The sequence below is a fragment of the Sporobolomyces koalae genome, assembly GCF_050403365.1.
Source record: "Sporobolomyces koalae JCM15063 DNA, S_koalae_JCM15063T_v1_ctg5, whole genome shotgun sequence".
NCBI classification, from domain to species: Eukaryota; Fungi; Basidiomycota; class Microbotryomycetes; order Sporidiobolales; family Sporidiobolaceae; genus Sporobolomyces; species Sporobolomyces koalae.
Window position 1 is genome coordinate 211552 of NW_027481766.1, and position 23283 is coordinate 234834.

Genomic DNA, 23283 nt, shown 5'->3' on the forward strand with positions numbered 1-23283 from the left:
CACGTGTTCACATAAAATATTTCGCAGGATCAGTATCGATTGTCAGGATATCCATAGTCATGTTGCATATTCGTTCTTGGCTGTTGTTGACCCGAGGCATGGTAATCGATCGAGTTTCCTGCTTGCTGCTGATGATATGGCGAAGCATACGGGTCTTCGTACGAGTGATAGGTCGGAGCTTGGATGGACGATCCTCCTCCTGCGACAGGATTATGATTCGAGTATCCCTGTTGTTGATGTCCAGATACTGACTCGGGTCCGTATTGGTTCGTCGTTCCAGAAGGGTTCTGTACGTGGAAAGATTGCCGCTGCGGCAGCGGCGGCGCAAGCTTTTCTCCGGTAGTTCCTCCTCCTGGAGTGAGCGCCGGTGGAGGTACAGGATAAGCCGGGTAAGATCCTTGATAGGAAGGCGAGAGCTGCTGTTGAGGATATTGCGGTTCGTGCGCGCCAGCAGAGTAGGTCTGGGGAACTGGCATTTGCATGGAAGGCAGTGCAGAGCTCGGAGACCGGTTCGCGTCACGGTCATGATCGTAGGTCGAGTGGTACTGATCGGATGTCGGCGGTTGCGGGGTGGGATGATCATACATCCCCAAGAACGCTTCCGTCGTAGGCTGGACGTAACCTCTCTCTGCCCGCGCATCAGCCGCAAGCCGAGATCCGACCCCAGTTCCCCGACCAGCATTGTTGGGAGTTGCGCTTGGAGCAGGCGGCGGGTAGTTCGAGTACCCGGCCTGGAAATCGGAACCGACCGGCGCATCGTTTCTTCGCCCATACCCTTCGCCGACTCCGCTGATGTAATTCGGTCCCCGCTCATGAGACGGATGGGAAGGAGGGGGAGGGTAGGCACGAGGTTGATATTCATCGTCTTCGAAGGCGACGGCGTGCATCGAGTTGAGCGGGATATCTTCCTTGTCGCGCTCGTGCTCGGCGAAAGCCGGAAGTACGCCTTCACGTCGTTGATTCTCGGCGAGATAGGCTTTGTCTCGTTCGTGTGCTGCGAGCGCGTCTCCTCGGAGCTGCGACCCGTACTGCGAATCTGGCATCGGTCGGTTCTTCTCGGAAGCTTCCCGTCCTGCCCGTTGCTTGCGGATCACGCATTTTCCACACTGTAGAGGACCGTGTCAGCGACAATACAAAATCGTGCATGACAAGAGTAGACAAACTCACCCCAAAGAAACAGCCCGACAAGCCAAACAGCACCATGGCGGCAAGGGTCATCCACACAGCGGGACCGAGGCTTGCGTTGCCGCCTACGCTCGAGCTGTTGATCCTTTGCTTCGCGATCACAAAGACGACAATGTCGAAGACAAAGGCGAGGAGCGAGAAAGTCGCGGCGAAGGAAGCGAAGCAAGTCGTCAAGCCTGTTCCCGCAAAGTTTCGCATGTGGGCGAGGAGGCCGAAGATGACGCTGATGACTCCGAAGATGGCAGCAATCGGATGCAGCACCATGAGGTAGGTGATCTGTTGAGGAGGATAATTCAGCGTTCCGACCTCGACCAGCGCACATAGCTGGTCGTTGACGTACCCATTTCAGGACCGAATTAGAGAAGCCGGATAGGCGGCCATTGATATCAAGCAATTCGGCGATATCTGTATGCGTAGAGTGGCGCTCAGTCACGCGCAGAGAGCGGAGAAAGAGTGCTGAATATGGATGTTACTGACTGAGCGAGTAGCCGAACTTTGGGCTCGTGCAAGTGTCTCCAACGCAATAACCCCATGCCCCTAGCCTGACTGTGCCAGAGTAGCCGCCGGTCGCGAGTGTTGCCTCGAGAAAGTAGATCGATTTCAAGAGCGGGGTCGACACTGACACGAGCACCAGCAGCTGCAACGCCGAACAGCATCAGCGTTCAGCTCTCCCCACCAGAATAATAGCGTGACGACCTACGACGGTGGCAGTGAAGACGACCAAAGTTCCTGCAGTGAGGGTAACGTCAGTGCATGCTGTGCAACCGGACTGGGGCCGCAGAACCGCAGCAGTCACTCACCAGGAGTCGCTGGTCGGATGCCCATCTCTGCTCAGACGCCGTCACGATGTCTTATGAAAATGGTGTATGCGTGACGAGGAGCCTGAATGTAGAGGTGTGCAGATGCGATCGCGGGATGAGTTCGAGTTCATCATGTGCCACAGTGCGGGCTGGGCGTCGCAACGATTTGCATTTCTCGCAAACGCACAGTGTCGCCTTACGAACGTACGCTGTAGTTGGCAAGTGTTTACAAAGGCTTTGTTTCTCGCGAAAAAACTTAGTCGTAGCCGGTACTCCGCGGAGTTATGGGAAACCCTGAGAATTTTTTCAATCAATAGACGAAGAGGGTTGGAGCAAAGTAAGATGTGTCTGAGCAGTGGTACTGGCGTAGTGGTCGTCGTGTCGAGCGCGATGACCTGACCCAACCAGACCGAACGGCCCTGGAAAAAACGCACGCGACGAAATCGTCGCGCGCATGCGCGCATGCGATCGATCATCGAACAGACATGGTTCTCCGTCCGTCCACGAGCTGTACGCTACGTAGCGACGCGTTTCCGGGCTATAATACCGTGTCTGAACAGGCTTTGTTCCTCCAAGTGAGGAGAGAGAGGAGATTCGGGCTTGGCAAACGATGCATTATTTCATTTTAGCAGAATCCTGAATTTCGCGCATTTGTACTAAGTCGCGCGCTGCCACCTCTGTTTCCCTCGCTGCTCATCCGGACATCCTGTCAGTGCGTCAGCTCTCCCGTCAGCAATAGCCCAGTGTCAAGTGCCTCGGCCCCCGACCTTCGTTTTCGACTGCACGCGTCGCACGTCTCCAGCACGCTCCTTGAACAACCCCCTCTTCCCCGTCCTCCTTTCGCGTGTGCGCAGGAGCACATCACGTGAAGCACCAAGGACGACCGGCTTGCCCAGTGCTGCAAGTGCAGAACAGAACTGTCCGTCCAAAATGGCCCAACGACCGAAAGCATCTCCTCATCATGCATCGGGGTCCTCGACGAGCTACGCCAATGGCACCTCGCCCATCCACCTGCGCAACCGCTCGCACGGCAGCATCCAGTCTGCGCACAACCCGTTCGACGACCGCAACGCTGCCAGTGGACGGTCCAGTCCCCCGCTCGTGCCCATGCCGCCCCTCGTTGGACCAACTCCGCATAGAGCCGCGCTCATGAAACCGTCTCACAGCGAGGCAAGTCTCGCGCAGGCGAACGAGACCGAACAGGCCATGAATGTGCGCGGGCCACGAGCAGAATGGGCAAGTCACGCTCTCCTTGAGAAACGAACGAAAACACAGCTGTCTGACCTCGATCGAGCATCCTGCAGACCCCGACTCAGCAATTTCTCTACTCCCCAGCGGCGTCGTCGCACGGTCATGGCGCCATGATGCCTCCGGCGATCGGCGCGAGCGGTTTGCGCGGTTCCCCTGCGTCGTCCGTGTTCGAATCTCCCCTGCACGGCTCGCCTGCGGGATCGTCTCAAAACCATTCCTCCCGATTCGACATCTCCCCTCAGCCGGACGACTTTCTGTTCACAGCCGCGACGTATCCCGAAGCAGATGACGAGCTTCATGACCCGGGAGAAAAGCTCAAAACCTACGGACCTGAACGACGCTTGCTTGAGCCAAGAGAGTACCGGCGAAGAACCGGCGGCATCTGCGGCATCTCGTGGATCGGTCTGCTGAATCTGGCAGCGGTGGCGATCGTCATGGCTGCCATCATCATGCTGTTCGCCGGATACCCCATCTATGACTGGCTGAGCAAACCGACCATCAGCGTAAGTGTGCCTCTCCCAAAATGTTGACTTGAAAGTGCTGAGCCCATGATGGTACCATGTAGACGTACGGTGCGACCGGGTTGAGCGGCACAAACGGCACTTCGCAGGTGAGCAGCCCGAAACTGTCGCAGTCCACGTCGACCGCTGCTGACACATTGACCCTCTCTGTAGATCCCAGAAATGCCGACATACCGCGGCCTGATTGATCCCGATACGCCGACGAGTGCGCTGACCCGTACTGGCTTTGACGGAAAGGACTACGAGCTGGTCTTTTCGGACGAGTTCAACACCGATGGACGGCTTTTCTACGCGGGCATGGACCCTTACTGGGAGGCCGTCGATCTTCACTACTGGTCAGACCTTGTTCCATCTGGTCCCTAGGGAACTCCCGAGCTGATCGTGCTTCCTACAGGCAAACGGGCGATGTTGAATGGTAAGGACTGGGCGTGTGCTCGATTTCGACCACCTAAGCTGACACTCCGTACATCTATAGGTACGACCCGCAGAACGTCTACACAGAGGACGGCGCTCTCGTGATCGAGTTGACCAAAGAGCCCAATTCGGCGTCTCATGGTTTGGGCTGTAGGCAGAACGATCCGCCTGATTGTGCGAAAAAGGCAGCGCTGACTATTGAGTGCCCATTCGGATATAGACCTCAGCAGTATGATCCAGGGCTGGAACAGTACGTGGATGACACAGTTCCACCTCGTATGATAGCCTGAATGCTGATCCCAGTCGTGGCTCAGAGTTCTGCTTCACCGGGGGACATATTGAAGTTGCCGTCTCGCTGCCGGGAGATGTCAAGGTTTCTGGTCTCTGGCCTGCAGGTACGTCCTCACGAGCTTGCTTGCAACATCATTCGCGCACTAAGCAGTTAATTCTCTCCTGAAAGCGTGGACAATGTCGAATTTGGGTCGTGCTGGCTACGGTGGATCTCTCGATGGAAACTGGCCCTACGTTGTGAGCATTGTTCCGCTGTCGAAATCGGCAGATTTTCCTTGTGCTGACCAGCGCCCTGTTTCTGCCAGTACGATACGGTATGCTAGGGCTGTCGATTTTTAGGCAAATGATTGTTCCCTTCTGACGATTTCCTCTTGTGTGGCCGAAACGCAGTGCGATGTCGGAACCTTGGCCAACCAGACAGACCCTGCGACCGGTTTGCCCAAGTTCACAAAAGCCGAGGGAGATCAGGTTTGTCCATGAACTTGACACATGTCTTTAAGCTCGCTTGCTGACCCATTGCGCCAACCTGACGTCAGTACCACGATGATGCCCTCTCGTTCCTGTCTGGTCAGCGGTACAGTGCGTGCACGTGCTCCACCGAGACCGACCACCCTGGACCCCAGAGCTCGAACGGAACGTGGAAAGGGCGAGGAGCATCCGAAATTGATATCTTCGAAGCGACCGTGAACCCTTACGAGCAGATCGGTGAGATCTCGCAATCGGCCCAGTGGGCGCCGTTCAACCCTTCCTACAGCTACCTCAACACGTCGACCGAGTATGTCGAGTGGTACCCGGACGCAGTCGACGAGTACAACACGCACGCGAACGTCTACCTCGGTGGAGCTACGCAACAAGTGAGGCCGCTACTCTTCGATTTCTTGCCACAAAGTGACTGATCATGTCGTCGCACATTTCTCAGGTTACCTCTGGGCTCTCACAGACTGACCCGGCTACCTGTGCGTTTACTTTGCTGTTCTTGAATATGCCAGAGTTCTGACATTCGCATTGTCCCGAGAACAGACAATTCGTCGACCAATTTCCAGTCGTACGGCTTCGAGTACCAACCTTCAGAGTTTGAAGGGTTCGGAACCGGTTATATCACGTGGTCTCAAAACGGCTCTGCGATGTGGACTGTTCGTCGCTATCTCTAGTCTTACACTTTACGCGCAAGAGAATACTCACGCGGGACCGCATCGCAAAGATCCGCGACAGTGCCATGCAAGCGAACACGAAAGCTCAGATCGGTAACAGGCTGGTCACGGCTGAGCCTGTGCGTTTGAAAGCGTTATCATCGAACGCGGTGATCGTGCGGGACTGACATTCACCTGTTCGCTAGATGTATGCGATCTTTAATTTGGGCATGTCACCCCTCTTTGGTACGTTCCGATTCGAGACTGCATGTCGCCAAGTCTGATCTCGGCTGACTCGCATTCGCGCTCTCTCAACAGGTACGATCGATTACAACCACCTTACGTTCCCCGCCAAGATGCGAGTCGATTGGGTCCGAGTTTGGCAGCAAAAAGACAAGATCAACAGTAAGCCCTCCTTGCCCAGCACTGGGTTTGACTGCGGTCGACACGGGCCTGACTCTTTCTTTCATTCACAGTTGGTTGCGATCCGAAGGAGAACCCCACCGTGCAGTACATCCTCGACAACCCCGTGAGTGCCGCAAACCGTCGTCTACCTGGTCTTGTACTGACCTTGCTACGGGTGCCGCTGTCTTTCAGGAATTGTACCACAACCCCAACTTGACGACTCTTGCAGACGCTGGTCGCTCGTTCCCCAAGAATCGTTTGGTCGACAAGTGCTAGTCGGACAACCTCAACACCCTTACGGACATTTTGACTCCCTCCCCACCCATCCTTCCCCTGCCCGTCTTTCTCTTTTTCTCCGCTTCCTGCTTATATATACCTTGACGTGCCTCTTTTTCCCATTTCCTCGTTGATCTCGGCTCGCGCCAGACTCCGAGGATTTGCTCTAGTTCGACACCAAGTTCGGTCGAGCTTTTCCGAGTCTCGACCTCCTGCATCACTACATCCTACCACACTCCACAAACCAGACACGGTTCCGGGTGTCCATTTCTTAGATGACACCAGGCAGTATACCCGATATTCCTTCTTGTTCCTCTCTCCCTCTCGTTCACCCTGCAAAACTCATGATTCACTATCCGATGCCCTTGACTGTGATATGAAGTGGGTTCTCGCGATGGCTCTCGTGCTCCTCTTTTACGGCTGTTCGTGTGAGAAACCACTTTGGAACAAGAGAGCGCTGCGCATTGAGCGCACGAAATTCGCATTGCTCCAGAGAGACTCGTTACGAGCAAGGGGCCGCGAGAGCGGGTACGTCGTAGTCTGACGACTGTCAGAGCAGCCAGTCTTGATGGCAGCCGGAGAGAGACGATATCAATTGGACGTCTGCGAACGTCGACGCGGCCAGCTGTTGCGATTGTGTACCCTCATCATCATCGTTTCATCTATACCCGCGGCTTGGTAGTACGCGTTAGACAGTGCACGAGACAGTAGACCCAGGTGTACTCGCGCTCAGCCTCCTACACGCTCGCCCGACCCACGCCTTTCGACCCGACCCCGATCCAGCGGACACGAATCACACCTCGCGCTCGACTCTCCTCCTCGTACCCGCACCCGCAAGATGGCCGTCGATCGCCCTATCGCGTTCCAGGAGCTGTTGCAGGTACGCAACTCTCCGAAGCCTGTTTGAGAGACGCGGTCCGCTGCTGCTCCACCTCGATCCGTCTCGCTGATCGCATCGCTCGCGGCAACAGCTTACGGCGCTTGGGATCCAGCCCGCGTCGATCGGGTTTGCGTCTCTCACACTCGAGTCGGACCGGTTCGTGTGCGTGCGCGAAGAGGTCAACGGCACGAACCAGGTGGTCATCATCGACCTTGCCGACCCGAACAATGTCGTACGACGTCCCATCTCTGCCGAGTCGGCCATCATGCACCTCGAGGAGAAGGTCATCGCTCTCCGAGGTGAGCACGAACCCGCACCTCTGCCTCGCGCGCGTTGGGTGACCTCGTCTCGGCTCACTCTCCTGTGTAAACAGCACAACGTCAACTACAGATCTTCAACATTGAACTCAAGCAAAAGGTCAAGTCCCACTTGATGCACGAGGATGTCACGTTCTGGAAATGGATCTCGCCTACGACCCTCGGTATCGTCACCGAGACGGCAGTGTACCACTGGGTGTGTTACGCCCCAGCCTCGGCGCCCTCGGCTCCGACTGCCGATGCCCCCGTCAAGGTGTTCGACCGCCACGCGTCTCTCGCCGGGAACCAGATCATCAACTACCGCGTCACGCCCGACGAGAAGTGGCTCGTGCTCGTCGGCATCTCGTCCAACGCGTCGAACCCGGCTGGATTCAAGGTCAAGGGCGCGATGCAACTCTACTCGAAGGAACGAGGAGTCAGTCAGCCGATCGAGGGTCACGCCGCGAGCTTTGCCGAACTGCGACTCGAGGGTGCGGCCGAGGACACGAAATTGTTTGCGTTTGCAGTTCGAACCGCATCAGGCGCCAAGGTGAGCGACAGAGCGCGTCCATTATATCCGTTGGCACGTGAGCTGATCCCATTTCCTGTCTCCCAACCTGCACAGCTTCATGTGGTCGAGATCGATCACGCCGCTTCGAACCCGGTCTACGCCAAAAAGGCCGTCGACGTCTTCTTCCCTCCCGAAGCGACGAATGATTTCCCGGTTGCGATGCAAGTCTCGAAGCGGTACGGTATCATCTACCTCGTCACCAAATACGGCTTTATCCACCTGTACGACCTCGAGACGGGCGCGTGCCTGTACATGAACCGCATCTCGGGCGAGACCATGTTCGTCACGTGCGAGCACGAGGCGACGAGTGGTATCATCGGTATCAACCGCAAGGGTCAAGTCCTGAGCGTGACCGTTGACGAGGAAGTCATGATCCCGTACATCCTCTCGACCCTCAACAATGTCGAGCTTGCGATCCGACTCGCCTCGCGCGGCAACCTCCCTGGTGCTGACGACCTGTACCAGCGTCAGTTCTCGCAGCTGTTCCAGTCTGGTGACTACGCTGGCGCGGCCAAGGTCGCGGCCAACTCGCCCCGCGGCATCCTCCGCACAGCTCAAACAATCGAGATGTTCAAGGGTACCCCGGTGCAACCTGGACAGCTCTCGCCGATCCTGCAGTACTTTGGAATCTTGCTCGAGCGCGGCAAGCTCAACAAGAGCGAGAGTCTCGAGTTGGCGAGACCCGTCCTGGTACAGGGCAGGAAGCAGTTGCTCGAGAAATGGCTCAAAGAGGACAAGGTGAGCTTAAACTTCACAGCTCAACACAGTTTTGCTGTACCTATTTTCGCTGACCGGGACCCTTGCTCGAACCTCTCAGATCGAGTGTAGCGAGGAGCTTGGAGACATTGTCCGAGCCCACGACATGACTCTCGCACTTTCTGTCTACCTTCGCGCGAACGTGCCCAACAAGGTTGTTGCGTGCTTTGCCGAGACGGGACAATTCGCCAAAATTGTCGTGTACGCCAAACGCGTCAACTACACGCCCGATTACGCGTCTCTGCTCCAACACGTGACCCGCATCAACCCTGACCACGGTGCCGAATTCGCAACTCAACTCGTCAACGATGAGAACGGACCCCTTGTTGATGTCGAGCGGGTATGGCACTCCGACTCTTCCGCAGCTTACCTCGTGAACCGCCGCTGATGCTGATTCGGCTATTGTTCAGGTTGTCGATGTCTTTATGGGTCAAAACATGATCCAACAAGCGACTTCGTTCTTGCTCGATGCCCTCAAGGACAACAAGCCCGAGCAAGGCCCGCTTCAGACCAGACTCCTCGAAATGAACCTCGTCAACGCACCCCAGGTCGCGGATGCCATTCTGTCAAACCAGATGTTCACCCACTACGACAAGCCGAGAATCGCCAACTTGTGCGAGAAGGCTGGGTTGCTCCAACGTGTACGCCCTACCCTGTCCCGTTGCTTTGCCTCTGCGGCCTCACGAGCTTAATCATTGCTTTTGATCCCCCTAGGCGCTCGAGCACTACGAAGACATCAACGACATCAAGCGCGTCGTCGTCCACACGAACCTCCTTGCTGCCGATGTAGGTCTCTTTCGCTTGCTTTGGAATGGCCTTCTTTAGAGGAAAAACTCATGTCCCCTTCTTATAGTGGCTCGTCAACTACTTTGGTCAACTCACGGTCGAGCAAACTCTCGAGTGCTTCAACGAGATGCTCAAGGTCAACATCCGTCAGAACCTCCAGGTTGTCGTGCAGTCGGCGACCAAGTACTCGGACCTGATCGGACCCGTACGTTTGATCGAGATGTTTGAAAAGTTCAAAACTGCCGAAGGTCAGTCGTCAGATCCTGCTCTGCCTCTGCATCTCACGAGACGACTGACCCGCCGCGCCGTACACAGGTCTCTACTACTACCTCGGTTCGATCGTCAACCTCAGCGAAGACTCGGAGGTTCACTTCAAGTACATTCAAGCGGCTACCCGCACGGGCCAGATCCGCGAAGTCGAGCGCATCGTGCGCGAGTCGAACTTTTACAACCCGGAGAAGGTCAAGAACTTCCTCAAGGAGGCCAAGCTTCCCGATCAGTTGCCCTTGATCATCGTTTGCGACCGTTTCGACTTTGTGCACGACCTCGTGTTGTACCTCTACCAGAACGGTCTCACCAACTTTATCGAGGTTTACGTGCAACGTGTCAACTCGGCTCGTACGCCTCAGGTTATTGGAGGACTGCTCGATGTCGACTGTGACGAGAACACGATCAAAGCTCTCCTCGCGAGCGTGACGGGTCCCGTCCCCGTCGACGAGCTCGTTGACGAAGTTGAGAAGCGCAACCGTCTCAAGCTCATCTTGCCTTACCTCGAGGCCAAGATCGCTGCCGGACAGCAAGAGCCTGCCCTCTACAACGCACTTGCCAAGATTTACATCGACAGCAACAACAATCCGGAGGGCTTCCTCAAGGAGAACAACGTGAGCCCGGATCGCTGAGCATTCTCTATCCAAAAGACTCGAAACAGCTTGACTGATTCGGTCCCTGGGCCCCCTCATATGTAGATCTACGATCCTTTGACCGTCGGAAAGTACTGCGAAGCTCGCGACCCGTACTTGGCCTACATCGCGTACGCAAAAGGATTCTGCGACTCGGAGCTCATCCACATCACGAACGAGAACCAGATGTACAAGCACCAAGCTCGCTACCTCGTCAAGCGACGTCGTCTCGAGCTCTGGGCCGAAGTTCTTCAGGGCGACAACTTGCACAAGAGGCAACTCATTGACCAGGTCAGACCCTTTGCGCTCTTCCACGTCTTTGTACCCTCGAGTACACTACTGATTGCTCTCACTCCCTCTCTCTTCAGGTGGTCGCGACCGCTGTCCCCGAATCGACTGATCCCGAGGACGTTTCCGTCACGGTCAAGGCGTTCCTGTCCGCCGACCTCCCGTCCGAGTTGATTGAACTCCTCGAGAAGATTGTGCTCGAACAATCGGCGTTCAGTGACAACGCCAACCTCAAGAAGCTCCTCATGTTGACCGCGATCCGTGCCGACAAGGGTCGAGTTATGAGCTACATTGAAAAAGTCGAAGGTTTCGACGTGCAGGAGATTGCTGCGATCGCGATCGAGCACAGCTTGTACGAGGAGGCGTTCACCTTGTTCCGCAAGAACGACCTTCACCTCGATGCCATGAACGTGCTCGTCGAGTACATTGTCTCGATCGATCGAGCGCAGCAGTACGCCGCCAAGGTCGATCAACCGGCCGTCTGGTCCCGCCTTGGTAAGGCTCAGCTTGACGGACTCCGCATCAAAGACTCGATCGACTCGTACATCAAAGCCGAAGACCCTTCGAACTACCTCGAAGTGATCGAGACCGCCTCGCGTGCGGGCAAGGCCGACGACCTCGTGCGCTACCTCCAGATGGCGCGCAAGACTCTGCGCGAACCCGCAATCGATACCGAACTCGCCGTCTCGTACGCCAAGACCGACCGTCTGCACGACATGCAAGAGTTCCTCGGCATGACCAACGTGGCCGATCTGTTGTCGGCAGGAGAGAAGGCATTCGACGCGGAGCTTTACGAAGCTGCCAAACTCCTGTTCACTTCGATCTCGAACTGGGCTCGCCTCGCGACCACCCTCATCTACCTCGGCGAGAACCAAGCCGCGGTCGATGCTGCTCGCAAGGCCGGAAACACTCAGTCAGTCTCACTCTCGTTCCTTCGATTGCCTGCCGTGCCACTCATCCCTTGTGCCTATGTGTTACCAGAGTCTGGAAACAAGTCAACGCTGCGTGCATCGACAAGAAGGAGTTCCGCCTTGCTCAGATCTGTGGTCTCAACTTGATCGTCCACGCCGAAGAGCTCCAGGTCAGTTCAGCTCGTCTCCGTCCTATCGTGGCAATCCTTGTCCGTCGTTACTGAACCGCCACTACGATTGCAGCCTCTCGTCAAGCTGTACGAGCACCGTGGCTTCACCGACGAGCTCATCTCGCTTCTCGAAGCTGGTCTGGGTCTCGAGCGCGCTCACATGGGAATGTTCACCGAGCTCTCTATCCTCTACGCCAAGTACAAGCCCGAGCGACTGATGGAGCACCTCAAATTGTTCTGGTCTCGAATCAGTTCGTCGGACCCGAATCCTCTCTCGCGTCTGTCCCGCACTGATCGCTTTAACCTATTGACAGACATTCCGAAGGTCCTGCGCGCGGCTGAACAAGCGCATCTTTGGTCCGAGCTCGTGTTCCTCTACGTCCACTACGACGAGTTTGACAACGCCGCGCTCGCCATGATGGAGCGTGCTGCCGATGCCTGGGATCACAACCAGTTCAAGGAGATCATTGTCAAGGTCGCCAACATCGAGATCTACTACAAGGCTCTCAACTTCTACCTCGAGCAACAACCGATGCTACTCAACGACCTCTTGTCCGTGCTGGCTGCTCGCGTCGACCACACGCGTGTCGTCAAGATGTTCCAGAAAGCCGATGAACTGCCGAGTGGGTTTCCTCCTTCCCTCCCCTTATTGTGGACGTAATTAGACATGGCTGACCACAAATTGATTTACCTGTTTTTTCCGCTCGCAGTGATCAAGAACTACCTCATTTCGGTGCAGCACAACAACCTGCCCGCGGTCAACGAGTCGTACAACGAGCTCCTGATTGAAGAGGAAGACTACAAGACCCTGCGCGACTCGACCGATACCAACGATGCATTCGACTCTGTAGCGCTCGCTTCTCGACTTGAGAAGCACGACTTGCTCGAATTCCGACGACTCGCTGCTCACCTGTACAAGAAGAACAGCAAGTGGGATCGTAAGTCTGCAGCCTGCTCAGCATGACTTCTGTTTATCAAGCTCACCATCGCTCGTGCCTGCGGATGTAGTCTCAATCTCGCTTTCGAAGCAAGACAAACTCTTCAAGGATGCAATCGAGACTGCAGCAACTTCTGGAAGCAGCGAAGTCGCCGAAGAGCTGCTCAACTACTTTGTGTATGTTCCTCCATTCCAAGGGTTTTTTCCGTTTCCCAGGCGCCGCGGTTGACTGAACGTTCTCGCACGTGTGCAGCGACATCGGTTCGCGAGAGTGCTACACTGCTACGCTCTTCGTCTGCTATGACCTCATTCGACCAGACGTAGCCCAATACCTGTCGTGGAAAGCGGGCCTCAACGACTTTACGATGCCTTGTCAGTATCGCCGCGACTACATTCTGTTCATGACATGCGGTCCTGACTCGCTCCTTGTGCTCGACAGATCTCCTCTCGGTCGAGCGACTACGAACAGAACAGATGGCGTCTCTGGCCAAACAACTCAAGGACTTGTCGACAAGAACGGTGCAGAAGGAGGAACAAGAGAACTCGCAGCCGATCTTGATGGGATCGAGCCAATTGATGCTGGGCTACGGAGGCGGATACTAGATGCTTCGTGCACCTCTCCCATCGGAAAAAAAAGAAATCCCCTATTGTCTTTGTTCAGTTTTCGCTTTTGGAAGGCGAGTAGTTCCTGCCCTCACGCTCCTGTTTTAACTCATTGCTGTTCTCTCTTTCTATCTCTCCTTTTTCTCTCTCTGGCTCGCTTCCCAGCAATACCAATCTTCAGAATTACCACCGCGCTTTGACCGTGTCGCGCCCATTTTACCTTCTCTTCTCTGCCTTCTTCTCTTTCCTGCGCAGCTCGTATCCCAACGGAAAGATCAAATGGGCATTCCGATCTCGACCAGAGTGTCCGACGTTGAGATCGCTCACTCCGCTTGGGGGCCAACAAATTGTGATCTCGACTGTCGCGAAAACCCTATCAGGTGTCCGCTCGCTCTCCGAAAAAGAGAAGAGACGATCATTCAACTCGAAAAGCAGTTTTTGAGGACACCCTGTTCTGTTCGAGGGTCTTCCCTTTTCACCTTTCCCTCTATCCTGTTCTACCGAACTTTCAACTACTCTTGAGCGAGACGACGTCACCATGTCTGCCGACCTCCCTCTCCACCGCTGCAATTCTGAAAAGCCTACAGTGATTGTTGATACCGTCAAGAAACGCTGGTATGAAGCGTTGAAAGCGGAACCAGGGACGACGAAATACAAGCTCAAGAACCACTTTATCGCCATGGTCGGTGAATTCGTTGGAAGTACGTGTCGTCCTCAGAACCCCTTCACGACAAGGACTGAATATTGACCTTGGCGGCGGTGGTACAACAGCAACGCTCTTCCTGATTTTCGCGCTTGGAGGTGCCGATGTCGCATCTCGCGCTTCGACCGCGATCGCAGGAGGCACGACCCGCTCTGCCGACGCCCCAGGGGATTCTGTTGCGGCCGTCGTCAACACTTCAAACTTGCTTTACATCGCACTCTCGTTCGGTCTCTCGCTCGCGGTCAATGTCTGGATCTTCTTCCGAGTCTCGGGTGGATTGTTCAATCCGGCTGTCACGCTCTCGATGTGGCTCATCGGAGCTGTCAAGCCGCTCCGGGCAATCCTTCTTGTCATTTCCCAAATCGCGGGAGGTATCGCTGGTTCGGCAGTCGTCTATGCGCTTCTTCCAGGTTAGTCGAGGCGTCCGGACTTACCACGTTGGAAAGTGTGACGGAAATTGAGCCAATAACCCTATTGTGATCAGGATCCTTCAACGTGCAGACCACTCTCTCGGCAAATACTTCGATCGTACGCGGTGTGTTTATCGAAATGTTTCTCACGAGCATGCTACTCATGGCCATGTACGTTGGGGCTGTTGTGATACTGCGCTCTTACCTCATCGCTTTCCTGCGAAGTAACAGTAAAGCTGATACTCTAATGATTCGCTGCAGTCTGCTCCTTGCCGCTGAGAAGAACCGTTCAACTTTCATCGCGCCAATCGGAATCGGATTGGCGCTTTTCATCGCCGAGATGCTTGGAGGCAAGCTCATATCAGTCCCTCTCTGAGCTCTGCACTCCTGACCATCGGAGCTTCTTGACAGTTGCGTTCACGGGAGGAGCTGTCAACCCTGCGCGTGCGTTCGGACCTGCCGTCGTCACGGGCTCTTTCGTTCACTACCACTAGTATGTTTCTTTTCCGTGCTTCCAATCGATTGATCAATTACACTGACTTGAGGCTTTGCCTTTTACAGCATCTACTGGGTCGGCCCTGCACTGGGTGCCATCATCGCGAGTGGATTCTACCTCTTTATCAAGTTAGCCTTTTCCTCCCAGACCAATTCTCTTAACGAGAGACGACAAGAGGCTGAGAGTGGTATACTACAGGTTCCTCGAGTACGAGACGTGCCTCGGACCCGATTGCGACGGCGATGGCAAGGCATGCGCAATCAGCCCGCCGATGCAGGCCCCTTCCGCCGCGCTCATGGCGCCGTCCCCTTCGGCTCCACGCATGGCATTCGGCATGTCGACGGATCCCGGTATGGCTCCCAACATGCTCATGATCCCTCAATCTCGGTGTGGATCGCACATGGGAGGTGGCGACAACGAGAGTATCAACCGAACGTTGGCCAACACGGTCGAGAAGGATCAGCTCGATCGCATCGAGGTCATGTTGGCTCAGTTGCTCGCGAATGGCAAGATGGTGTGAGCAAGCGGGTAACCGACAACTTCACCACTCTTTCATGGCATGTCTTCTGTGCTCGGCTCATTTTCCTTTTCGATATTTCAACTCGACCTACTCACGTAATTTTCAGATCACACCTGCTTTGATGTCTTTTCCATCTCTGTTCTATTGGCGGTTGTATTACATGCATTTTGTTCCTCTCTGATTGGTCTGCGAAGTTGCGCACGTTCAAACGTCGAGATACTATGAGGATATTCCAGCCCGAAGAAGCTGCAAATTCTAGAGATATACAGTCCTCAGGCATGGCGAAAGATCTGGAGCGCGTTCGAAGCAGTTTAATCGAAAATGAACAACGCAGCACGCCGTGAGGGGAAAGAAGCAGACCTTGAGTCCCCACCAATTGACAATGACGAAACACGTCGTCACTGGAATCGACAGGACGGCTAGGTACTTGTAATACGTGTCTTGTGCCATCGTATGAAGCAGCTGTTTTCAAGATCGAGACAAGTTTAGTCAAGTTCAGATCTCGTTCCGGGAGAAAACTGTGAGACTCACGCCGAATCCCTCTGTCTGGACAGAAGGACCGATCATGATACTCCACAAGCCAAAGAAGAGACTCGTGCACGAGCCAATGAGCAGGATGTACCCACATCTGATCATCTCGCGTCCATCATCGTTGTCTTGATCGACAGCTTCGTCGGTCTCGACTCGATCGTGATTGCGATTGCTCGTCGTGTCTGAACGCGATGAAGGTGTCGGCACGCGGAGATCCTGCGTTGCGCTCGAAGTAGGAGGAATGGCGGTTGTGTCGATCAGCGTTCCGGTACGAGGCTTCTTCTTTGTCGCACTATGAGCGTTCGACGCAGCTTGTGAGCGAGTGCGGATCATTCATCCCGAATCGACGATGCGGTAAGTTGACGTAGAGAATGACAAGGAGGACCGAGAGAGCTTTACTCCTCGATATCATGTGGGGTGCACTTTCGTCGAGCACAGCCCAAAGTCGAGTCGTCCGCGCTCTGCATCGAGCCTCAAGTGTTGTATGTCATCTTGTCGCTTAAGAAAGCGCCAGGCGCGTCACGACAGAGATCGTTTATCGAGACTTCTGAAATTAATTGATCACTGCAGCAGTCTAACTCATGCACCAACAACTGCGGGAAAGCGAATGGTTTGCAAAGGAGGGAACAGCTTTTTGCAGATGATGTACAAGCAGACAGAGAAACCAGACGATCGCAAATTAGGAGGGTGAAAAGAATCGTGGGAATCGAGTAAAACATGAACATCGAGAGGTGGAAGGAGGACGGGAGACATTACTTGCGCGATACCTTGTTGAATATCCGGAACAACGAGATGATCAAGACTGCGAGGTAGATGAACACGGACAGGAAGATGAACACGACTTGGGCAATCTGTTGCGAACAGATCTGGTTCGCGAGACTGCCTCCGATTCCGGCGACTCCGACCGATGACGGCGCGCTGTACCTCTGATACGGTGTGTATGCCGTGCATTCGAGGGACGAGGTGAACAGGTCGTCGAGGTTGAGCGACAATGCCGCCGAGTAGAGGCAGATCAAGACGAGGTCGGTGAGGGTATAGAACATCTGTACAATCAAACCGTCGCCACTCATCAGCATTCGGTCCTTCGCTGTCTTCTCGTGAGGAACTGAGCTGACCTTGGTTCGAATCTGCCATAGACCGATCGGGGCACCAAAATATTCAATCTGAACGATCCATGGGGTCAGTGGGGTCACTGCCTGCGTTGGCGTTGATCAAAGGCTCACATAGAGTGTAACGAAAATGTGAATGATTGCGAGAGGTGCGATCGTCAGGACAAACAGGGTCGAAGTTCCGATCACGCCAACAACGCCTGCGTGTTCCTCCTGTCTGCGAATGTGACCGGCGAGCGCGAGCGTACACGTCACGAGTACGAGATTGATGATGCGGAAGAAAAGAGGCGAGAACGGGTTGTGTAGGATAAAATTCTCGAATCGAGATTTGCGGGATGCTTCGACTGCAGCAGTTTGTTGCTGCGAAATGTCGAACGGATCTTGCATGCGACGATCGTCTTCGCTGCGTTCAAACGGCTGCCAGGGAGACGCCCAACCCGGGGTCTGAAGAAGAAGAAAACAATCGGATCAGGTTTCGCCGTGCAGACGAGAGACGCAGGAAAATAGCTCACGGTTGCCTGGTTGATCGAGAAGATGTTTGGCGGGCCCAGATTGATCTTCATACTCTGCGACATCTTGCGATGATAATCCCTCTTGTCCTGCTCGCGCATTTTCGACGGTCTCCGGCCGGATCGCATCGACCATCCCGATCTTCTGGACCGTTGCGAGGTGAGCGACCTTGCGTCCTCCTCGTCTTCGCTCATGACTCCCATCCCGTCCCGCGAGTCTACACGCTCTTTCCCTTTCTCGTTCCATTCTTTCGGGTGAATGTATCCGTGAACTCGGTCGAGGTATTTCGTCGGCAGGGTGAACGTCCACCAGCCTTTGTCTCCGCCGAGGGCAGCGGTCGCGATCGAGTGTTGTCGATGGATTGTCGTCGAGGCTGGATTGTTGTGCGCAGGTTCAGGTGACCGCAAGGGGTCATCGAGACGAGGTACCGGAGAAGATGAAGAAGTCGAGGCGCGGGGGGTGGGCAAGGTGGCTACGTTGTTCGAGTCGCTGTTGACTCTCGTGGATGGGTCCGAGAACGAAGCGCTGCGGTTCTGGCGGAACACGGATGAAAGCGATCGACGCGGGAGGTTGTTTGGTCGACGTGGGGACGGATCGGTCGCCGCTTCGTAGTGCTCGTCGTCGTCGGATAGCTCATCCGGAGGCAGATTACGCGCCCATGCTGTTTCTCAGTTTCGAGTGGTCAGAGTGCACGGTTTGTGTGGTGCTGGATTCCTGCGGAATGATGAGCCTACGGGGAGCTGTCACGACGCGGCGTTGGCCCACCGGGAACGTCCAAGCCTCTTCAGGCTCGTAGTTGTACCCGATGCTCATCCTGCGTGCGCGATGAAGAGTGCGAGAGGATAAATTACGTCTACAACGTCTAACGTTAGCTAACGTCTCCGAAATTTAACCAAGGCGGTGTTTTTTCCACCATTGCGGGACCTCTGCTCATCGCATTAGCTTTTTGTAGGTTAGGTCGTCTTCTATAGAGCTGGCAAAATCTGTTCCACTTCGACTGCTGCGAATTTCGTGAAAAAGCTGAAAATGCGAGACAAAACAGCTTCAGCAGCGAACCGGTACCAAGACTCGGGTGGTCAGCTCCCGTACGACCCGTGCAATGTTATATGCTCGGGTGCTTCGCTTCAAGACTTTGGAGAGACGGCTCGCGACAAGGAAAAAGACGTCCAACGGTGCCGCTTTGACCCGGATTATAAGCTCAAGCACGGCTTCTGGCGATTCCTTGCTAAACATTTGAGGGTGGCGAGACAGAGATCGGTGTAGATACCCCTTGCTAAGAGCCGCGATCCTCAGGATTTGTCCAACAAGCTACGTTGAACCAGGGCGAGTGAAAGTGCTCTTTCTGTTCTACAACCGTCACCAATTTGAAGGACCATGTTGTCCCGAACCGCTGGGAAGGTGATCACAATCTGTATAATGTGCGAACTCTGCGATGGAAGAGATGCTCTCTTGTGCAAGTGCGCTTGCTACTACGATGAGAGTTAATACTCCACCGAGGCTCGTATGAGCTTGGTTTCTAGGGGTCTCTCCACCTTCTCTCCCACGGCCTCGCGAAACTCGAAGTCTTCTCTGTAGACCTCACGCCTTGTAGTTTCCGACACCAAGTGCCAGCTTGAATTTCTATTTACTTTGAGGCTGGAGTTGGCTCGGAGACGAGATTCACGGATTTTCATGTAGGTCAGTGGCCTAGCATCAACTCCGGCGGACGTAGCCAGCTTCATCGAGGAGGAGGTCGGAATCTGGAGCTGTGAACTTGGGTAGAAGCGAGCTTGCCGGGTTCGACGCACTAGAGCGGGATGATAGTCAAGGCACAACTTCGCTGAGCTGGGTACCCAAGGTGCTCTGCTGTCAAGAAAATACGGGATGAAGACTATGCGCGTGCACTCAAGCCGGAAACATCGTGAGCGCACACCTCTCTCGCATCAGCAAGACCGAGATTTCACGTCTTCAACCTGGCTATTATAGCCACGCACAACCAGCCTACAACCGCTCGGCATGTCGCTCCAATTTCAGAGTTAGCTTGAGACGCTCATACGCTCGGGAAGGGAGTCATACAAATTCGGTTTCATGACCAGCAGCAACTGCACCAAGATAGCCTTGACAGCCATTGCTACTGGCCGTGCATCGCGCAGAGTAGCGATCTACAGCTGCCAGCTTGACACTCGGGAGGTATCGCTGAGCCAGATGAATCAAGGCTGACAGGGTTCGTCGCAGTGCAATCGATCGGCGCGGGAAATGAGCACAAGCACGGGCAATTGGTCGCACTCGCGGCGTAGCCCGGCTCTCAACCATGGGCTCGAGACACACCTGCTCACCACGAGTATGCTGCCTCTAGTGGATGACTGCAAGCTGAGGGGTACGAGCGCATGTCGAAATCATGTTGAATGATCATTGCGCAAAACTCGAGGAGATCAGGACCTTGCAGCTGCTTGGGAGCCGCTGCGTCCGCGTGTTTGGGATTGATGAAGAATCAGATGATCGGAAATGTTGGACTTGATGCACACTTCGCGCCGCGTATTCGATTCGCGACAATTTGCAAGTGAGTTATAATCAGGATCTTCAAGCGCGCCTACGTCTGCCTCGACTCGCGACTGCAACAAGATGCCGGCACCAAATTCGCAAGCTATGCCTCTCGGTGCAAACACACCCCACCCGGTGCCGAATCTCTCGACCACCATTGCGCCCACTTTCTCATCTTGGATCCCCGTGCATTCGATCCCGGCGTCTCCTTACCCGCTCGAATGCTTCGAGAGCACTCTCGTCAACCTCGTACATTATCCCGAACACTCTTCCTCGACGATCCTGCGGGCAGACATCCTCGAGGACCAAAAGTTCGACGAGACCGCTCTTGAGCACGACAAGGGCAAGGCTAGGGAGACCTCTACTGGGTACGAAGTTGAAGGTTACGACCTCGTGAGACGAATCCGACGCAAGATTCTTCCGAAACGACCTCAATTCGACCACTCGATGGAACAAGAATGTTTGTTCTACACTCGTCGACACCCGTCGACGAATCTCGAGCCGTCAACCGAGATGCTCGTCTTGTTTGTCGTCGACCTTGAATTGCTCGAGCGAGAAACGGGCAAGGTCGAACCTCCGTACTATCATCCCCAAGCGGCAGCTCTCGCGTTCAGGTACCTCCCGGCTAATCTCTCCTCATCGTCAACAACCGGTTCAACTCTCCGGATCGACCTTGTCCCTCTGCCTCATTCGACCTTGTGTGCTCCGCTCGATCCTCAAGACCGATTGTTCCGGACGAGTCTCTCGCTCCTGAAAGCGATTGACAAGATGTCGAAAGGCACGAACACAGGGTTCGAGAAACGTATCCATCACGACTTGCTCGTCCCGAAACAACGAGTACAAGATGTGTACCAGACTCTCAAATCGAAATACTCGTGAGTTTTTTTTCTTTTTCTTGCTCAAACCCCGATCACGGGACCGACAATCAGTTACCGACCCGAGACTTTTGTCGCGATGCAATATAATCGAAAAAGGCAAGTGATTCTAAACGTTGACGACCCTTCACCTCGAATCACGTTCCCCAGGTTCCTCGCGACGAGTTGGGCCGAAAAAACAGACCCTTCGAAACACGTGTTTGAAGACGTCGCGATCTGTGCGTGGTTGATTTGTCTCTGGCAAGAGATGTACCCTCTCGAACCTGGGTCCGAACCTCGATCCTCGACTGATCGTGCCGAACCTCGAGGAGGGTTTGTCGATATCGGATGTGGCAATGGGTTACTGCAAGTCGTCGTCGTCTTTTTCTTCTCTTTCTCTCCCAAAAAGGCACTGACCGAAAGAGTTGGGGCTTCTCCGAGTAGCGTGTACCTTTTGAACGCCGAAGGGTACAAAGGGTATGGTCTCGATTTGCGAGCTCGCAAATCGTGGTTGGTGTACGAACCTCGACCCGACCTACGAGTGACTTCCCTGTCCCCTCCAACGATCGTTCGAACCAATCTCGAATCGTCTTCCTCCGATGCTGCTTCATACTTTCCTCCGAGTTCGTTCTTGATTGGGAACCATGCCGACGAATTGACTCCATGGATCCCATTGTTTTCGGCCACGACTCTCGATTCAGCGTTTGTCAACATCCCGTGTTGTTTGCACGAGTTGTACGGGAGGTACGAATCGAAAACCTATGTGATCCCTCGACCGTTTCTCGATTCTCTCCCGCCATACCCTTCGACGACGACGACTACTATTACCGAGACTGAAGGGAGGGTTCATGACTTGTTGCAACCGTTCTATCGACCTCACCCGAGTTCGATCGAGGAGAAATCTCGCTACTCGAGTTACCAGTTGTACTTGGCCCATTTGACGCTCCTGTGCGGGTTCGTTCCCGAACGGGAAGCGCTGCGAATTCCAAGCACGAAGAATTTCGGCATGGTCGGGAGGAAGCGAGTGTGGGAGGTAGTACAGGACGGAGGGAACGACCACGACAAGTGGAAACGAACGACGAGGAACCAAGTCGAACGGTTGGTGAACGAGGTCGAACGGAAAGCAGGTCAAGCAGGATGGCAAGCGCGAGTACCGGAAGGGAATGCAGGCACTCGGGGAGATCACTAGCGAAGAGGGACAAGATGTTCAATCCGGTTCGGGAGAAAGGGATAGACAACCCGTGGTGCAAGTCGTGTTGATCTCGATAGAGTGCGAGTTGGACAAGGCACCAGGGTGGGCTTGTTCGAATTGATGATCTGGAAGGCCTCGCTTGTCGAGCAGATTCGAGTCGGCGAGCCTGGCGTCCCGCATGGTTCGCTGCGATCTCGATAGACGCTCACGATTGGGCCATTTCGACATCGTGAGTTGCGTGTGCGTTCCCATTCCCGTTGATGACGGCGGGGTCACGTTCATCGTGGGGTTGACCATTGCTGGCGCCGTTCTCTACGGGATGAGTGCCGTTCGTGGTTTCGTCGAGAGCAGCGCGAGTCGGACCGAGCGCCGTGGCCAAGTCGGGGAATGCGTCCTTCATCTGTTCGGTCAACAGGTCTCGGTAGTCCTGGGAAGCGAGGCGAGATCAGAGAGGAGAACCTCTTTATAAGGGGAAGGCAAAAGGGGAGTAGCGCACGGTGACGGCAGACAGGATGCCGTTCGTGTACATGTTCTCGCCCGAGAGTCGTTCGACAAAGTCTTTCGTGAACAAGTGAGGATTACGCCCTTGATCGACCGAGCTGTGACGGACACTCGAGTTGAGAAGCTGCGAGTGGGGGGAGACAAGGAGAGGCAAGGAGAACGCACGAGATGACCTCGAGCGGGATCATGACGTCGTGGACGGTGTCCTTGATTGCATGCAAGCGAGCGAGGCTGTCGACAGTTTGCGCGCTGTCTCGAAAGAAGGGGAAGCGAGCGAGTCAGTCGAGATGGAATGGACCGAGGCTCAATACCCTGCGGGCGCACGCTTTGCGGCCGATGAGCCCACCCGGATGACCCGCTGCGACTCCGTCCGGGTGCGACTCGAGTGCGGTCTCCTGCACGTCGGACGCGCAGATGCCGAGTTCGAGCAGTGATTGCAGTAGGTGCTCGAGCGAGTGCTCGATCGCGAGTCTCGGCCTCGCTGTCGCAGGTGGAGGTGGAGCTTCTGCTGTCATGCTGGTCGTGTCTGCGAGGGAAGCGGATCCGAGAGGGAGAGAGAGTCTACTC

At 55.0% G+C, this 23283-nt stretch overlaps 8 protein-coding genes across 8 annotated transcripts; 4 read left to right on the forward strand and 4 right to left on the reverse strand.

The window, feature by feature from the left end:
- Positions 1-29: 29 nt before the first annotated feature.
- JCM15063_005911 (uncharacterized protein) lies at positions 30-2010 on the reverse strand (the record flags this gene model as incomplete). Its single annotated transcript, XM_076676667.1, has 6 exons — positions 30-1106; positions 1168-1461; positions 1526-1590; positions 1663-1822; positions 1886-1914; positions 1986-2010. 6 exons carry the CDS (start codon positions 2008-2010, stop codon positions 30-32), a joined length of 1650 nt encoding a protein of 549 aa, XP_076536126.1.
- Positions 2011-2915: 905 nt separating this feature from the next.
- Positions 2916-6273, forward strand: JCM15063_005912 (uncharacterized protein; the record flags this gene model as incomplete). Its single annotated transcript, XM_076676668.1, has 19 exons — positions 2916-3197; positions 3290-3739; positions 3802-3846; positions 3911-4092; positions 4152-4172; positions 4233-4321; positions 4392-4421; positions 4486-4566; positions 4632-4699; positions 4768-4776; positions 4853-4930; positions 4999-5316; positions 5382-5418; positions 5483-5595; positions 5664-5732; positions 5799-5838; positions 5911-5997; positions 6069-6121; positions 6190-6273. 19 exons carry the CDS (start codon positions 2916-2918, stop codon positions 6271-6273), a joined length of 2136 nt encoding a protein of 711 aa, XP_076536127.1.
- Positions 6274-7111: 838 nt separating this feature from the next.
- CHC1 (clathrin heavy chain) lies at positions 7112-13370 on the forward strand (the record flags this gene model as incomplete). The annotated part of the gene is made up of 18 exons (XM_076676669.1): positions 7112-7153; positions 7245-7452; positions 7527-7999; positions 8075-8758; positions 8838-9116; positions 9187-9417; positions 9491-9562; positions 9630-9810; positions 9878-10443; positions 10528-10752; positions 10830-11662; positions 11731-11830; positions 11904-12081; positions 12145-12453; positions 12541-12768; positions 12839-12944; positions 13021-13139; positions 13207-13370. The coding sequence occupies 18 exons, from the start codon at positions 7112-7114 to the stop codon at positions 13368-13370; spliced, it is 4998 nt and encodes a 1665-aa protein (XP_076536128.1).
- Positions 13371-13908: 538 nt separating this feature from the next.
- JCM15063_005914 (uncharacterized protein) lies at positions 13909-15499 on the forward strand (the record flags this gene model as incomplete). Its single annotated transcript, XM_076676670.1, has 7 exons — positions 13909-14071; positions 14142-14483; positions 14558-14654; positions 14745-14833; positions 14895-14976; positions 15045-15107; positions 15178-15499. 7 exons carry the CDS (start codon positions 13909-13911, stop codon positions 15497-15499), a joined length of 1158 nt encoding a protein of 385 aa, XP_076536129.1.
- Positions 15500-15771: 272 nt separating this feature from the next.
- On the reverse strand, positions 15772-16363 carry JCM15063_005915 (PIG-Y family protein; the record flags this gene model as incomplete). The annotated part of the gene is made up of 3 exons (XM_076676671.1): positions 15772-15789; positions 15860-15961; positions 16031-16363. 3 exons carry the CDS (start codon positions 16361-16363, stop codon positions 15772-15774), a joined length of 453 nt encoding a protein of 150 aa, XP_076536130.1.
- A 419-nt stretch (positions 16364-16782) lies between these two features.
- SRF1 (phospholipase D regulator) lies at positions 16783-18462 on the reverse strand (the record flags this gene model as incomplete). Its single annotated transcript, XM_076676672.1, has 5 exons — positions 16783-17073; positions 17146-17193; positions 17254-17583; positions 17652-18310; positions 18384-18462. The coding sequence occupies 5 exons, from the start codon at positions 18460-18462 to the stop codon at positions 16783-16785; spliced, it is 1407 nt and encodes a 468-aa protein (XP_076536131.1).
- A 1788-nt stretch (positions 18463-20250) lies between these two features.
- TRM44 (tRNA (uracil) methyltransferase) lies at positions 20251-22212 on the forward strand (the record flags this gene model as incomplete). Its single annotated transcript, XM_076676673.1, has 2 exons — positions 20251-21044; positions 21099-22212. 2 exons carry the CDS (start codon positions 20251-20253, stop codon positions 22210-22212), a joined length of 1908 nt encoding a protein of 635 aa, XP_076536132.1.
- Positions 22213-22420: 208 nt separating this feature from the next.
- Positions 22421-23231, reverse strand: NUT2 (mediator complex subunit NUT2; the record flags this gene model as incomplete). The annotated part of the gene is made up of 4 exons (XM_076676674.1): positions 22421-22642; positions 22712-22814; positions 22882-22965; positions 23041-23231. The coding sequence occupies 4 exons, from the start codon at positions 23229-23231 to the stop codon at positions 22421-22423; spliced, it is 600 nt and encodes a 199-aa protein (XP_076536133.1).
- Between the last annotated feature and the right edge of the window lie 52 nt (positions 23232-23283).